Source organism: Hypanus sabinus, chromosome 1 (genome assembly GCF_030144855.1).
Source record: "Hypanus sabinus isolate sHypSab1 chromosome 1, sHypSab1.hap1, whole genome shotgun sequence".
In the NCBI taxonomy this organism is placed as follows: domain Eukaryota; kingdom Metazoa; phylum Chordata; class Chondrichthyes; order Myliobatiformes; family Dasyatidae; genus Hypanus; species Hypanus sabinus.
In genome coordinates this window covers 5029586-5044786 of record NC_082706.1, presented here as the reverse complement: position 1 = coordinate 5044786, position 15201 = coordinate 5029586, and the positions used below count along the sequence as shown (strand labels likewise).

Sequence of the window (15201 nt, the reverse complement as noted above, 5' to 3'; positions counted from 1 at the left end):
TGCATCTATTTCAGAATCAGCATCAGAATCAGACTTAATGCTGCCGGCATATGTTGCAAAATTTGTTAACTTAGTGGCAGCAGTACATTGTAATGCATAATATAGAAAAAAATCAATTAAAGTAAGCATACATAGTGGTGCCAGAAAGTTTGTGAACCCTTCCAAATTTTCTCCATTTTTGCATAATGAACTAAAATGTGATCAGATCTTCACCCAAGTCCTGAAACTAAAGAAAACCTAATTAAATAAATTCCTCTAAAAAATTATACTTGTTCATTTATTTATTGACAAAATGTGTCCAATATTAAATGCATTTGTTGGAAAAGGTATGTGAAGCTCTAGGATTACCAATACATTTAATAGGCAAATTAGAGTCAGGTGCTTCAATCAATGGGAGGTCCTGCCCTATTTAAAGAACACAAGAATCTGCCTCTTCATTTTCAAAGCCTGATCTTCACCACACAGGCTTTTGGAAGTGCGCAATGCCTTGATCACTTCTGAGGACCTCAGAGAAAAGCCTAACCGGGCTGGAAAAGAATACTAAATCATTTCTAAAGAGTTTGGGCTCCACCAACCCACTCAAGCAGATGGTGTACAAATGGAGGAAATTCAACACCATTGTTCCTCTCCCCAGGAGTGATCAACCAACATAACTCACTCCAAGAGCAATATTCGCTTGCGATATCCGGAGTGTAATATTCCAGGGAGGTCATAAAAGAACCCTAGGGTAACATCTAAGGAGTGACAGGCTCTCTTGCATTGGCTAATGTCAGTGTTCATGAGTCTACCATCAGGTAAACACTGAACAACAATGGTGTGCATGGAGAAAGCCACTACTCTCCAAGAACATTGCTGCCCACCTAAAGTTTGCTAAAGACCACGTGGATAAGCCAGAAGAATGTTCTGGGCACGGATGAGTGTAAAATAGAACTCTTTGGCTTAAATGAGAAGCACCATGTTTGGTGAAAAGCAAACACTGCATTCCAGCACAAGAACCTCATCCCACCTGTGGAATGTGGTGGTGACAGTGTCATGGTTTAGGCCTGCTTTTCTGCCTCAGGACTAGGCCAGCTTACCATCATTGATGGAGCTATGAATTCTGAACTATACAAGTAAATTCTACAGGAAATTGTTAGGGTATCCATCCGTGAAGTGAAGCTCAAGAGAAAGTGAGTCGTGCAGCAAGTCAACGGCCTTAAACACACAAGACAGTCTACCAAAGAAGGGTTAGAGTCAAAGAAATTTCACATTTTGGAATGGTGGAATCAAAGTCCTGACCTTAATCAGAACCAGAATCAGGATTATTATCACCGGCATGAGTCGTGAAATTTGTTAACTTATCAGCAGCAGTTCCATGCAATACATAATATAGAGGGGGAAAAAATAAATAAAATACAGTATACATATATTGAATTGATTAAAAATCATACAAAAACAAAAATAATTTCTATTAAAAAAGTGAGGCAGTGTTCAATGTCCAATGGCAGAGGGGAAGAAGCTGTTCCTGAATCACTGATTGTGTATCTCCTACCTGATGGTAACAGTGAGAAAAGGGCATGCCCTGGGTGCTGAAGGTCCTTAATAATGGACGCTGCCTTTCTGAGACACCGCTCCTTGAAGGTGTCCCAGGTACTTTGTAGGCCTGTGCCAAAGATGGAGCTGACTAAATTTACAATCTTCTGCAGCTTCTTTCAGTCCTGTGCAGTAGCCCCTCCATACCAGACAGTGATGCAGCCTGTCAGAATGCTCTGCATGATACTTCTATAGAAGTTCTTTGAGTGTATTTGTTGACATACCAAGTCTCTTCAAACTCCTAATGAAGTATAGTCGCTGTCTTGCCTTCTTTATAGCTGCATCAATATGTTAGGACCAGGTTAGATCCTCAGAGATCTTGACACCCAGGAATTTGAAATTGCTCACTCTCTCCACTTCTGATCCCTCTATGATGATTGGTATGTGTTCCTTCGTCTTACCCTTTCTGGAGTCCACAATCAGCTCTTTCGTCGTACTGACGTTCAGTGCAAGATTGTTGCTGTGACACCACTCCACTAGTTGACATATCTCGCTCCTGTACGCCGTCGTGTCTCCATCTGAGATTCTACCAACAATGGTTGTATCATCAGCAAATTTATAGATGGTATTTAAGCTGTGCCTAGACACAAAGTCATGGGTATAGGGAGAGTAGAGCAGTGGGTTAAGCACACACCCTTTGGGTGCACCAGTGTTGATCAGCAGCGAGGAGGAGATATTATCACCAATCCGCACAGGTTGTGGTCTTCCAGTTAGGAAGTCGAAGATCCAATTGCAGAGGGAGGTACAGAGTCTCAGGTTCTGCAACTTATCATTCAGAACTGTGGGAATGATGGTGTTAAACGCTGATCTATAGTCTTGACTTAGCATCTTGACTTAGGTGTTTGTATTGTCCATGTGATCTAAGGCCATGTGAAGAGCCATTGAGATTGTGTCTGCCATAGACTTATTGTGCCATAGGTCTATGTTGTGCCTGTCTGGATTGTATTTTATGTTTATTACGGGTCATGGTAATTTGTCTCATGAGTTTGGGCATGGTAGAAGCAAATGAGTATAGTGACGTATTCCTGCTCTGTTATCATTAGTTAGTTTAGATGTTAATTAGAAGCAGCCAGGAACCAGGATGATTTTTTTGGACCACTTAAATATGCTAATTTGAATGCTAATTACTGATTCCACTATATCACTAATTTAATTTTGTTTATTTCTAATATCGCTACAAAATCATTCATCTTGCTGGTTTTGTAAATAATTTTCCAAGAGGCCTACAACTTTGTCATGGTTTGGAGACTTGTGTGTGTCAATGACCTGGAGAACTACGTTAGCTAGAGTCAGGCTCTTGGCTCTTGGTAGGGTCACCCATGCCAAACAGGTCACAGGGTTCAAGGGTTCAGCTCAGGGTTAACAACAATGGTCAAAAAAAAATTCTTACAGAAACAGCAATGAAGAATCTGAGTGCGATGGTATTCCTGAGTCTCCGGCAGGACTTGCATAACTGACAGAAGTGAAATGTGAGAGGAAGCTGCTAATAAGATGAAGGAAGCCTTGAACACCACCAGAGATGGGGTCCTACTGCTGTCCTAAATGCCAATAGCATAACAGACAGTAAGTATTAAAGGATCATAGAAGAACGAACACAGAAGAGAACAGCACAGGAACAGGCCCCTCAGCCAACAGTGTTGTGCCGAACCAGTTAAAAAGCAAATCCACAACACCCAAGCACTGATCCCTGCTACCTACACCCTGTGTTCATATCCCTCCTCCTTCCTTACATCCATGTGCCTATCCTAACTTCTCTTAAAAGCCTCTAATGTACTTACCTCTACCACCATTCCTGGCAGTACATTCCAGGAATCCACTTCTGAGTACGAAAAACTTAGCCCTCACTTCCCCCTTGAACCTACTCCCTCTAACCTTCAATGCATCCCCTCTGGTATTATACATTTCAATCCTGGGAAACAGATATTCCCTGTCCACTCTATCTATGCCTCTCATAATTTTATAAACCTCTATCAAGATCTCCCCTCAGCCTCCACTGCTCCAGAGAAAACAACCCAAATTTATCCAGCCTCTCATGATCGCACACCTGCTAAAACTCTTCTGTAGCTTCTCCAAAACCTCAATGGGGTGACCAGAACTCTACGCAATACTTCAGATGTGGCCTAACCAGAGATTTATAAAGTTGCAACATAACCTCTTGACTTTTCAAATCAATGCCTTAACTAGTACAAGCAAGCATTCCATAAGCCTCTTTAACCACCTTACCGACCTGTGTAGCCACTTCCAAGGAGCTATGAGCTTTGATCCTAAGATCACTCTGCTCAGCAACACTGTTAAGGATCGAATGTACTTTTTTTCATCTTGGAACTCAGTTATTTGGAAGCATGTCAAATAGTATTAATTCCCTCTCTCGGCAGTTTTGGCTTGTTTTTGAGTAAGCACTATAGCATTGTGTAATGGAATGATCTGTATAAATGGCAGACAAAAACTTTTCCGCTGTATCTCAGTACATGTGACAATGATAAACCACCTTACGTATGACACAGGGAACGTAGCACCACAGGCAGTGCCAGGAAATCACAGCATTCATTACATCAGAAGAAATTAATCAAATATTCTTCAATCCAGACATGGCAGTTAATTAATGTCAAAAAGAGGAAGACAAAGAGAAAAAGGGCGTGAGCACACAAGGATTCAGCAAAATTCTTACCATCTGATTGCACAATCCAGTGCAAACAAGGCCAGGCAGCAGGAGAGGAAAAGTAAAGAGCAGAAAAAATGTTAGAATTCAGCTGCAAGATCAAGTGTGAATAATCTGACAGATAACAGATGGAACAGTAGAAGCCTTTACAGCCAGGACTCAAGATCTGGAACAAAGCAAAGCTTTGCCAAAACTAGGCACAGTTTATGCGAGGCTCCATTTCGCCTACCCCTTCCAGCTAGATTAAAGTGCCACTGTTCTGAAAGGGCAGTCAAGCTTTAGACTATTGTGGAAAAGCTTAGATGAGTCATGAGATCAAAGACAAGAGTACATTAGCAAAGACATCTGCAGAAGACCATTCTCAAAGGTTACTGCTGGTTCAGTTAATGAACCAAAGTAAACCAACTGATCCAAACTAACTCAGATTCTATTCAATTTGCCTCCATTGAAACTATTTTAATGTATAACCATCAAAGCAATCTGCTGGATCACCAATGTCCATAAGACCATGAGATATAGGAGTAGAATTCAGCCATTTGGCCTATCCAGTCTGCTCCGCCATTTCATCATGGTTGATCCAATTTTCCTCTCAGCCCACTTGAGTTTTTACACAACTCCAATTCTTGCTCACTCATTCTTCCCAGGACTTTATGGAACACAGAACATTACAGCAGTACAGACCCCTCAGACCATGATATTGTGCTGATCCTTTAACCTATTTGAAGATCAATCTAACCCTTCCCTCCGACATAGTCCCCATTTTTCTATCATAAATACCTTAAATACCCTTGCAAGGATTCCTAACCTGGTGCCCATGGACCACTTGCTTAATGGTATTGGTCCATGGCATAAAAAAAGTCAGGAACCCTTGCCCTAATGTATCTGCCTCTGTCACCAACCATGGTAGGCATGACACACACCCACAACTCTCTGAGTAAAGAACTTGTCTCGGACCCCCCCCCCCCCCAAATCACCTTAAAATTATACCCCAGGTATTAGCCATTTCCACATTGGGGAAAAGGGTCCTGGCTATCCACTTGATCTATGCCTCTTATCTAGTACATCTCTATCAAGTCACCTCTCATCTTCCTTTGCTCCAAAGAGATAAGCCCTAGCTCCCTCAACCTATCCTCATAAGAGCCCTCAAGTCCAGGCAGCATGCTAGGAAATCTCCTCTGCACCCTCTCTAAACCTCCCACATCCAATGTTGGTATCAATTCTGTTTCCTAAGCACTTTCTTGAACGGACCTTTGTTATGATGAGACTCTTGGCCTCACCATCTATCTCGTTATGATCTTGCACTTTACTATTTACCTGCAATGCACTTTCCTCAGTTGGTTTTACGCCTTATTCTGCATTGTTATTGTTTTAGTTAATTCTAGCTCAATGCACTGTGTACTGATTTGATCTGTATGAACAGAATGCATGTCAAGTTTTCAGTGTATCTTGGTACACGTAACAATAATCAACCAATAATCCTCAAGATATGCAAAGTTGTAACCTGAAGTAATTCACCTCTCTTGTGGAGTAGAAGAGGAAGATTGTAACTACTAACCCAACCATTATCAAAATGTCTGCGTATCATTAATCCGACGGCTCCCTTCAAACACTGTTGTCCTTTGCACACAACACATTCCGCTATTCCGAAACAGACTCATTAACACTCACCACTCCAGTTGATGATTTGGTCTTGAGATCCAGCTTCACCAAACCGAACCCTGATGAATGAGAACAAGAGCACTTTAGAATGGACAGCACAGAGAATACTGTTGATATTGTAAAGGGCTTGATGTCAAAATCAAACTCCCATCTACCATTTCCACTGGCAGCTTGTTCCACGTTCTCAGCACCCTGAGTGAAGAATTTTCCACTCATGCTTCCTTTAAACCAGGAGTTCCAGACCCTTTGCTTAATGGTACTGGTCCATGGCATATAAATAAAAGTTGGGAACATCTGCTTTCAGCATTTCACCTCTCACCCTTAACCCATGACCTTGTTATAGTCCCACCTAACCTCAATGGAAAAAGCCTGCTTGCATTTACTCTATCCATATTTTGTATACCTCTATCAAATCTCTCCTCATTTTCCTACACTGCAGGGAATAAAGTCCCAATCTGCAAGAAGTTTTGTCTCTGTACATTCTCCCCACGGAATGTGTAGCTTTTCTCCAGGTCCTCCAGTTTCCTCACACTTTCCAAAGACGTACCAGGTAGGTTAATTGATCAATGTAAGTTGTCTCATGATTAGGTTAGGATTAATTGAGTTTATCAGGACGGCGTGGCTCCAAGGGCAGGAAGGGCCTAATCCGCACTGTATCAATAAATATTAAATAAGATTCTATACCCTTTCAACTCAAGTCCTCAACTTCTGGCAACATCCTTCTCACTTTTCTCTGCACTCTTTTAATCATATTAACATCAAGTGAATTTAATGTCTTAAATGAATGTCGGAATCACTTCTATTACCAATGGCACACGATTTGAGATTTGTTTTGCATCAGTACAGTGAACGACATGAAAATTACTACAAGTTAGAAAAATAGCGCCAAAATGAGGCAGTGTTCACTGGCCATTCAGAAATCTGAAATGTATCAATGACTGCTTCTGCTATATCAAGCAGCACTGGGCTCACTCTCCTGTCCAAATTAATATTCACGCCTCTCACTCACTCAAAGGCCACAAAGGAGTCTCTAAGATAGTGCTCAAAGCAAATGACAGTAAGAATACAAAGTAAGACAGTATTTTCCTAGTCAGGATGACTCAAGATGTTTTATTACCTAGGATATCTTGAATTTCTGGGGGGAAAAAAATTTGCAATGTTCTAAAAACCACCCATTCCCATCCATGCATAAAGTTTGGAACTGTTGGATTGAGGTGAAGAATTATCATTTTTCCTGTAGTTTGACTTCCCAGTGCTTACTTCATTTTTAAAAAATATAAATACAGTCACCTACAGGTAATTTTTCAGTGAATTACGATACAGTTGTTTCTGTTAGGTTGGTATAGAAACACTATTGCCCTGGAACAGAATATCCATACGGCCCAGTCCATAACGGGAAAAGCCCTCCTAACCACTGAGCACATCTGAATGAAACGTGTCACAGGTGTTACGTACCCGTGACACGTGACAGTGGTGTACTTGTCACATAACAGGTGTAGAAGCCATACTGGACGAGGTAATGGTCTTGTGATGGTGGAGTGATGTCATTTTCCCGCCAGTAGAGGTCATGTGACAGGTTTTTTTTACAGGGTATAAAAGGAGGACCCCTCCCTGTGAGGAGGGGTGTTCGTGGCTGGATTTGCCATGTTGACTTCATGCCACTGCGTGATTTAATGTTATGACGCAGTTTAGTTGAAAGATGAAGTTTTATCTAATGCCTGAAGTTTAAAAGGTCATTGCCAGCAGTTTCTGTATAATACTGCTAGTTGAGAATCAGTGGAGAGTGAAGATCGGAGTTCGGGAGTTAAAAGATCGAGGGAAGTCGACTTCGACGGTGAAAAAGGTTCGATCTTGCTTAATCCCTGTGAATAGCAGAAAGGATTGAGTACAGTGTTGTGAAGAAAAGGTCAGTGCCTTTAAGCCGTTTCATTCTTCATCTTTCTAAATTCTTCGTGGGAAAAGTTCGATTTGGAATCGCAACAAGACGACGTGAAAGAGAATTTAAATCATCTTAAAAGGTCTCTCCCTTAAATGGACTGTAAGCATTTTGAACTTTTGCAATACTACTTTGAAGAACTGTTTTTGCAACATCGCTTTAAGAACTGTTTAAGCTGCCGCACAGCAGCTGATTTCCGGTTACGTTAGTGATTTGTTTACTTTTGGGGGGTTTGTTTTCGGTGTTTAATAAACGTGTTATTTGTTATCAAAACCCCTGCCTCACTCATATATTGTTGCTTGAATCCGTAAATCAGGAAAGCAGCATTCATCATCAGAAACCCCCACCACCCAGGATGTGCTCTCTTCTTGCTGCTGCCATCAGGAAGGTGGCACAGAAGCGTCAGGACCCACACCACCAAGTCACTCAACTTCACTCACCCTATCACTGCACTCTTCCCACAACCAATCAATTCACTTTTAAAGACTCTTCATCTCAGGTTCTTGATACTTATTGTTTATTTATAATTATTTCTTCTTCTTTTTGTATTTGCACACTTTGCTGTCATCTGCACTCTGCTTGAACACCCTGGTTAGGTGGTCGTTCATTGATCTGTTGTGGTTAATACTTTATAAATTCATTGATTATGTCCACAAGAAAATGAACCTCAGAGTTGTATATGGTGTCATAAATGTACTTTGATAATAAATTTACTTTGAACTTTAGTAACAGATTCACTACTTGAATCTAGCCATTTTGTAAGTTAACTATCACTGGAATGTTGTTATCCCTAGGAATGAGATCACCACAACTGCTTTTTTTTTGCTTCTTTCTTTATTCTCTCAGTTCCTATTTCTTGTTTTCCACTCTTGTAAGACTTAATAGGAAAGCACCCTTCCCAAAGTGCTCATTTGCAGAGCTCCTCCTCTGCCTTGTCTTGTAGCCACAGAATAACCTGGAGAAAGATCACTGACCATCTACTGAATTATTAAATTACTTTCCATTCCAGAGCAAGTGAAAGCCTTCCTAAAGCAATCGAAAAAAAATCAAGACATGATATAACTTCCAAATCAAATCTTACTTGAATAAAGTCTCCTACTCTCCACCCATGAAGATCGAGAGGGGCATAAGTTCGACTTGGTGTCAATGAAAGTCAAGGCGCAAGCAAACACGCGGCATGTAAGAGAATCTCTAGAAGCGTGGTTTTCTGCAACAATTCTATAAACAGATCTCAATCCCACTTATAAGCTAATGCGGGCAAAATTTCAGACAACGCAGAGCTCACCACACAACCAATCAGAGACAAGGTCCCATCGTTGCTGTAATGATGAACCAATCAACTGATTGATAAGTATATGAAGGCCAAGCATTTGGAGAGGACACAAGTGAACAGCGCACTGATGATGACTACTTGTATGGTGACAAAACATTTGCAAAAGGATTGCCAAGGCTGGAGGACAACTCAACCCAACTATCTGAATACATAATTAAACAAATATATCAGCAATTACTTCAGCAGTAATCAACGAGCCTTACTGGATGTATTTACAGAGCCACGGCATGCTGTAAAAAATATAAATCAATTTTCTTTGTCATAATAAAGCGAGGTGCAAAAATAATCCACAATCAATTTGCAACCACATTTTCAAAGCCCATTTCTTACTTAATATTTGGAACAAGTTCAAAACTCAGATAAAAAGATACCTACCATATCCTTTGCTGAAGAGGTCCCTGCTGGATTTCCCAAGGTCTGCGTATGAAGGTGGCACAGACATCTTGCCTTTGAAAAGGAGATAAACCATTATTCAGCAAACAGGAATTCAATACATTACCAGCTATAAATTCTTACTCTCCCCAAACATCAAAACAATTTGTTGCCACAATTGGTGAACTTATCATTTGCCAGAAAGGTTCCAGAGTCCTTTAACCAGTTTTCGATAAGTAAGCTTGTGAGGTACTTTTACACAATTTTAGATTAGTTACAGTTCACTAGGTACCGATGCTGGATGCTTTAAATGGCATGACACTTTGCCAACTTTCATGACAAAACAAATAAATGTTTGAATCAATGTTCCAAAGCAAGACATATCCAAAACACAACTGTATGTCTTCTATATACTAATCCTCTGGTTATAAGTGTTCTAGACTCATGGTCATTTTTCCTTAATACACTGAGCGACAATAGTGCACATAGAGCTCCAGTGAGTAAGATTTTGGTATGGAAATATGTCTCTACCACATGAGGTATTAAGGTAATCCTTCCCTCTGCTAGCCTGCAGGTCACCCTCGGGCAAGGTGTAGCACCTGCTTCGCCCCCGATCAGGGTCAGGTGAAGGCATGGGAACAGGTGGTGGATGGTCAAATGGGCAGCCAGTGCATATCTCAAGTCCTGGTTATGTGACCACTGACACCAGGCAGACAATCTCTGAAGAGTATTGATAATAGTTGGGGTCACCCGTCTTGTAAAGACACTGCCCAGAAGACAGCAACGGCAAATCACTTCTGTAGAAAAATTTGCCAAGAGCAATCGTGGTCATGGAAAGACCACAATCACCTATATCATAAGACACCTCACATAGCGAGCAAACAAGGTAAGATTGTTTAATGCCATTTCCAGTACATAATTGTAAAGGAGAATTAAATAATTGCTACTCCAGATCTGATGCTGCACAAAAAAAAACACAATAAGATAAAAAAAACACAATAAAAAGAACAATAAATACAAATACATAAGATACCTTACATACATAACAGGAAAAATTTTGCAGATGCCAGAAATCCAAGCTACACATACAAAATGCTGGAGGAACTCAGGTCACGCAGCATCCAGTATTCTGTGTGTGTTCCTTTTTCATATAGATTGATTGTATGTCCATAAGGTGATGCTCGGCTGACGAGTATCTGTACATAAGGTGACTGACAGGAAATAAAAAAGTAGTGGTGGTGGGTGTGTGCAGGGGTGGATTAGTAACTATTCTGCTCTCTCTCTCATTTTAAATTCATAGATGTCAATTGTGATCATTTTGAAATATAGCGGCCAATCTTGTCTGACCCGTATTACTGAATTTTTTGAAGAGATACAAAGTGTATTAATAAGTGCAGAGCAGTAGATGTAGTTTACATGGACTTCAGTCAGGCCTTTAACAAGGCCCAATATGGGGATCTGATTCAGAGCCCATAAGATCCGGTACGGAATTTTGTCCTAGGTGGCGAGATAGGAAGAGAGAGGGTGATTGACAGAGGGTGGTTTCAGTGGATGCTTGTTATTAGCGGTGTTCCTCAGGGATTGGTGCTGAGACCCTTGCTGCTGGGAATAAACAGGAACAATTTGCATCTAGATGGAGCTGCACGTGCAGTAAATTTGCTGAGGACACATGATCTATGACTACCAATCTTTGTACGTGTCCGCAGGTTGTGATATTGATGTGTTGGTGTTGACGGCAGATAGAATTCAAACCAAACAAAATGCAGGATTGTGCTTTTCGGTAGACTAATGGGGCTAGGATTTATACCAGTCTTAAGGAGCATTAATGAATAGAGAGAATTTGGATGATGCCCAGAGATCCTTGAAGATGGCAGTGCAAGAAGATGACCTGATTAAGAAAGCAAATGGGATACTACTGAAAACACCTGGGCATGAAGATCCAACTTTTGCAAAACTTTGGTGATTCTTCAACCAGAGTACTGCATGCAATTCTGGTCACCTCTCACTAGGAAGGATGTGTTAGCACTGGAGGTAAAATAGGAAGTTTCATTTGATGGAACAGTGCAGAAATGTGGAAACTGGAAAAGCTAGATCCCTTCTCCCTGAAGCTACGCAAGTGGAGGACACACAATTTGGGTATATAAAATTATGAGGCGCAAAGTAAGGGTAGACTGCGGGAAACCTTTCCCCATTTCAAAGATAGAACTTGAAGCAGCGATGTTCGCTGAGTTTGGCAATTAACTTGCAGACATTTCATCACCAGTCGAGATGACATCCTCTGTGTGCAGTTGTTGGTGTTTCTCTCTGGGAATGTTCGCATTTATATAGGACCCCTGGCTCCGCCATTCGCTTGCCTCAGTCTGATTGGCTACCCCCTCAGTTGACGATTGAATCCTACTGACTCGTATTTCTTTACCTCTTGGGGGTTCGCAGATGGCGCCTATTTTGATATGTTTGTTTACGGAGTTATCAGAACTTAACCATTCTTCTAAAAATTCTTGTGTCTGCTTTGTTCGCCTGCACCAGAGCCTCCATGGTGCCCCAGTTAAAATGGTGTCTTTCTTGGTTTACATGTACTGAGATCAGTGAAGGATGATCATGTGTCCATACCGCCAGTTTGTGTGCCCATAAGTGAGTTGAGAGTTTACGTCCTGCCTGGCCGGATGTAGTTTTTGTTGCCATCTCCACAGGTGATTCCATACACCACATTGCCTATGTCGGTTGTCTTTGCACGGCTCTTGAGACAAGATTCCCTAAAGTCGCCGTTGGTTTGTGAGTGATTGTGATGCTATGAGGATCGGGCCATTGAGCTGTCATTTCTGAGAAATTCTTGACGTAGAGCAAGGTCGCACGTTGAGTAAGGTCTGCGTGACCTTCTGTCTTTAGTAATGAGCTATTTGCCAACCTCAACGAACAGAACATGAAATGCTTCAACCCAAGCTACCAATATTGACCATCATCCTAAACAGATAGACCTAGCGGACATAAAACAAGAGGTTAAGCAGAAGGAAGAAATACACTAAAATGGATTTCGTTGTCTTGTGTTTTTTTCTCATGAAGAATTGAGTACAAGTTATGTTTGTTTTTTTTTGCAATGCTGCTCATCTGATGCTCCGTGCCTGTGACGCTGTTACAAGTTTTGCATTGCACCTGTGCACATCACAATAAATTTGACTGTGACTTTTGACAGAGGGTACGAGCTTTTTTCACACAGTGGCAAAAGCAGTCCATATTTCAGATCCATGACCTGACTGATAAAGGACCTAGATCATCTCTTAACATAGATATTGCATATTTTCTACATTATCAATCTTTCTTCCCGATTTCCAGCATCTGCAGTTTGATGTTTGATTTCCACCTAAAAGGTTATCACCATAAAAGCTTCCCTCAGTAACTTGAGTGATATGGACCAGGAAGCACAAGAGGTCCTGCAGATACTGGAAAACCAGAGTACCACACACACACTGCTGGAGGAACACAGGTCAGACAGAATCTATGGAGAGGAAGTTCCAAACTCCAAGGTGCAAAAGGAATTTGGGAGCTCTCATACAGGATTCCTTAAAGGTTAATTTGCAGGTTGAGTCAGTGGTGAGGAAAGCAATTGTGATGTTAGCATTCACTTCAAGAGCATTAGAATATAAAACCAAAGATATAATATTGAGGCTTTATAAAGAATTGGTGAAGATTCACAGAGAACTGAGAGTGGTTTTGGGCCGCTTATCTAAGAAAGGATGTGATGACATTGGAGAGGGTTAGAAAAATGATTTTAGGATTGAAAGGCTTGTCATATGTGGAGCTTTTGATTGTTCTAGGTCTGTACTCACTGGAATTCAGAAGCACGAGGGGTGACCTTGCTAAAAACTATCGGATGTTGAAAGGCCTCAGCAGAGTGGATATGGAGAGGATGTTTCCTATGGTGTGGGAGGACAGAGCCTCAGGATGGAGGGACGTCCATTTAGGATGGAAATAAGGAGAGTGGTCAATCCGTGGAATTTGTTGCCACTGGCAGCTGTGGAGGTCAAGTTATTGGGTATAGTTAAGGCTGAGGTTGATAGATTCTTGATTAATCAGGGCGTGAAGGGATATGGAGGAGGAGGCAGGAGATGGATCAGCCATGATGAAATGGCAGAGCAGACTCGATGGGCCAAATGGCCTAATTCTGCTTCTATATCTTAGTCTTTTGGGACAAGAACCATGTTGGCTTTTCATTCTTTTCCCCAGATGCTGCCAGACCTACTAAGTTCCTCCAGTACCTTGTATGTGATTACAGACCAGATGAACGTGACAGCAAAATTTGAAATTCTTTTAAAAATAATTTTACACAATGTTTGCCCTGAAATAACCTTGCTGCTGAACTCCATCCTCTAACAGCAAGGTCAGAAGTATAAATTCCACATGCCCCCGATGAAGAACCTCAACTGTCACTGTCCTTTTCTCTCTGTAGATGCTGCCTGACCCAGAGTTTCTCCAACTTTCGGTGTCTTGCTGCAGATTCTAGCATCGGCAGTCCTGCGATTCTATAAATTTCACACTACACTCTCTACAAGCAGTTTTCCTTCTCCTAGATGAGCTACTAACCACAGCTTACTAGTAACCCACCTTTGCCTCTTCTCCTGTCGGTAAAAATGGTTCTGCCAGGCTTAGAAGCTAACTCACACGTGAAGGCCAGAAGGACTTAGTTGTCAGAGGCCCCCCCCCCCCAAACCCCTGCTATTACAACCTTAACCACCATTAACTATTTAGAAGTTGTTTAATTACTAGATTTCTTTTTAGATTATTAAAAATCGGTCCTCTTATTTCCATTCACCCTTCGGGTCTCAGCACGGCCACCTTCAGCAAATTTCCTTTGCAAAACAGATGGCCACTATTCCCCTCCACGGATGCTGCCCGGCCTACAGGAATTGCCCCAGCTCCTCACTAGGTCTGCTGAACGACCCCGGTGGTGCCGGGCCCTGGTTCCCACTGGGCTGAAACCCCGCTCCCCCTGTCTCCGGGGGCACCGAGGGCTGAGCAGTCATTAATGGCAGAGCTCCCTGAACCCAAGAGTGCAGCCCTGAGGGAGGGTCAGGTCGGGCTGGGCCGGGGAACGGATCCCGATTCCCTTGCCCAAAGGCGAAAAGCCCGATCGATCGGTCGGTCGGTCGGTCTTTCTGCCCTTTCTTCCCCGCCGGTCACCCTGCACCTACCCGCCGCCTCGATGCCTCCCTTCGCTCGGCGCTGATCGACGCGGCCTCTCCGAGAGGACAACGTGAAGGAGACAGCCCGCGACACTGCGCCTGCGCCTGCGCCGGAGAGCTAGGGCGCCTGCGCGGCGGCCGTGAGCGCCGGCGGTACTGCGCAGGCGCCCTGAGGCGGATCGGGCGTGCCAGCCTGGGATAAAACTTCCACTGAGGGTTGTCCAACCCGTAATCGCCAGCTATCCCCTGCCGCTCAATATCCTACATTCACAAGTAATGCTGAGCAGAGAGAAGCAGTATTCCCCTCCTTCCCTTTCATCCACGTATCTATCTAAACGCTCACAAAATGTTGGAGAAACTCAGCAGACCAGGCAGCATCTATGGATAAAAGTATAGTAAACGTTTTGGACCGAGAAAGCCTCTACTACCACACCAGGCATCCATCACTCTCGAGTGAAAAACTTACCCTCACATCCCCCTTGAACCTATCCCC

The 15201-nt window shown here is 42.4% G+C and overlaps 1 protein-coding gene across 1 annotated transcript in view; it reads right to left on the bottom strand.

Annotated features, from left to right (window-relative positions):
- Positions 1-14853, bottom strand: part of vdac3 (voltage-dependent anion channel 3) — a 28160-nt gene extending 13307 nt beyond the window's left edge. The window contains exons 1-3 of the mRNA XM_059963192.1: positions 14718-14853; positions 9535-9606; positions 5900-5949 (exon numbers count right to left, since the gene is read on the bottom strand). Of these exons, the coding sequence (XP_059819175.1) occupies positions 5900-5949; positions 9535-9601 (117 nt within the window). The 5' untranslated portion in view covers positions 9602-9606; positions 14718-14853. The remainder of the gene's footprint in view (positions 1-5899; positions 5950-9534; positions 9607-14717) is intronic.
- Between the last annotated feature and the right edge of the window lie 348 nt (positions 14854-15201).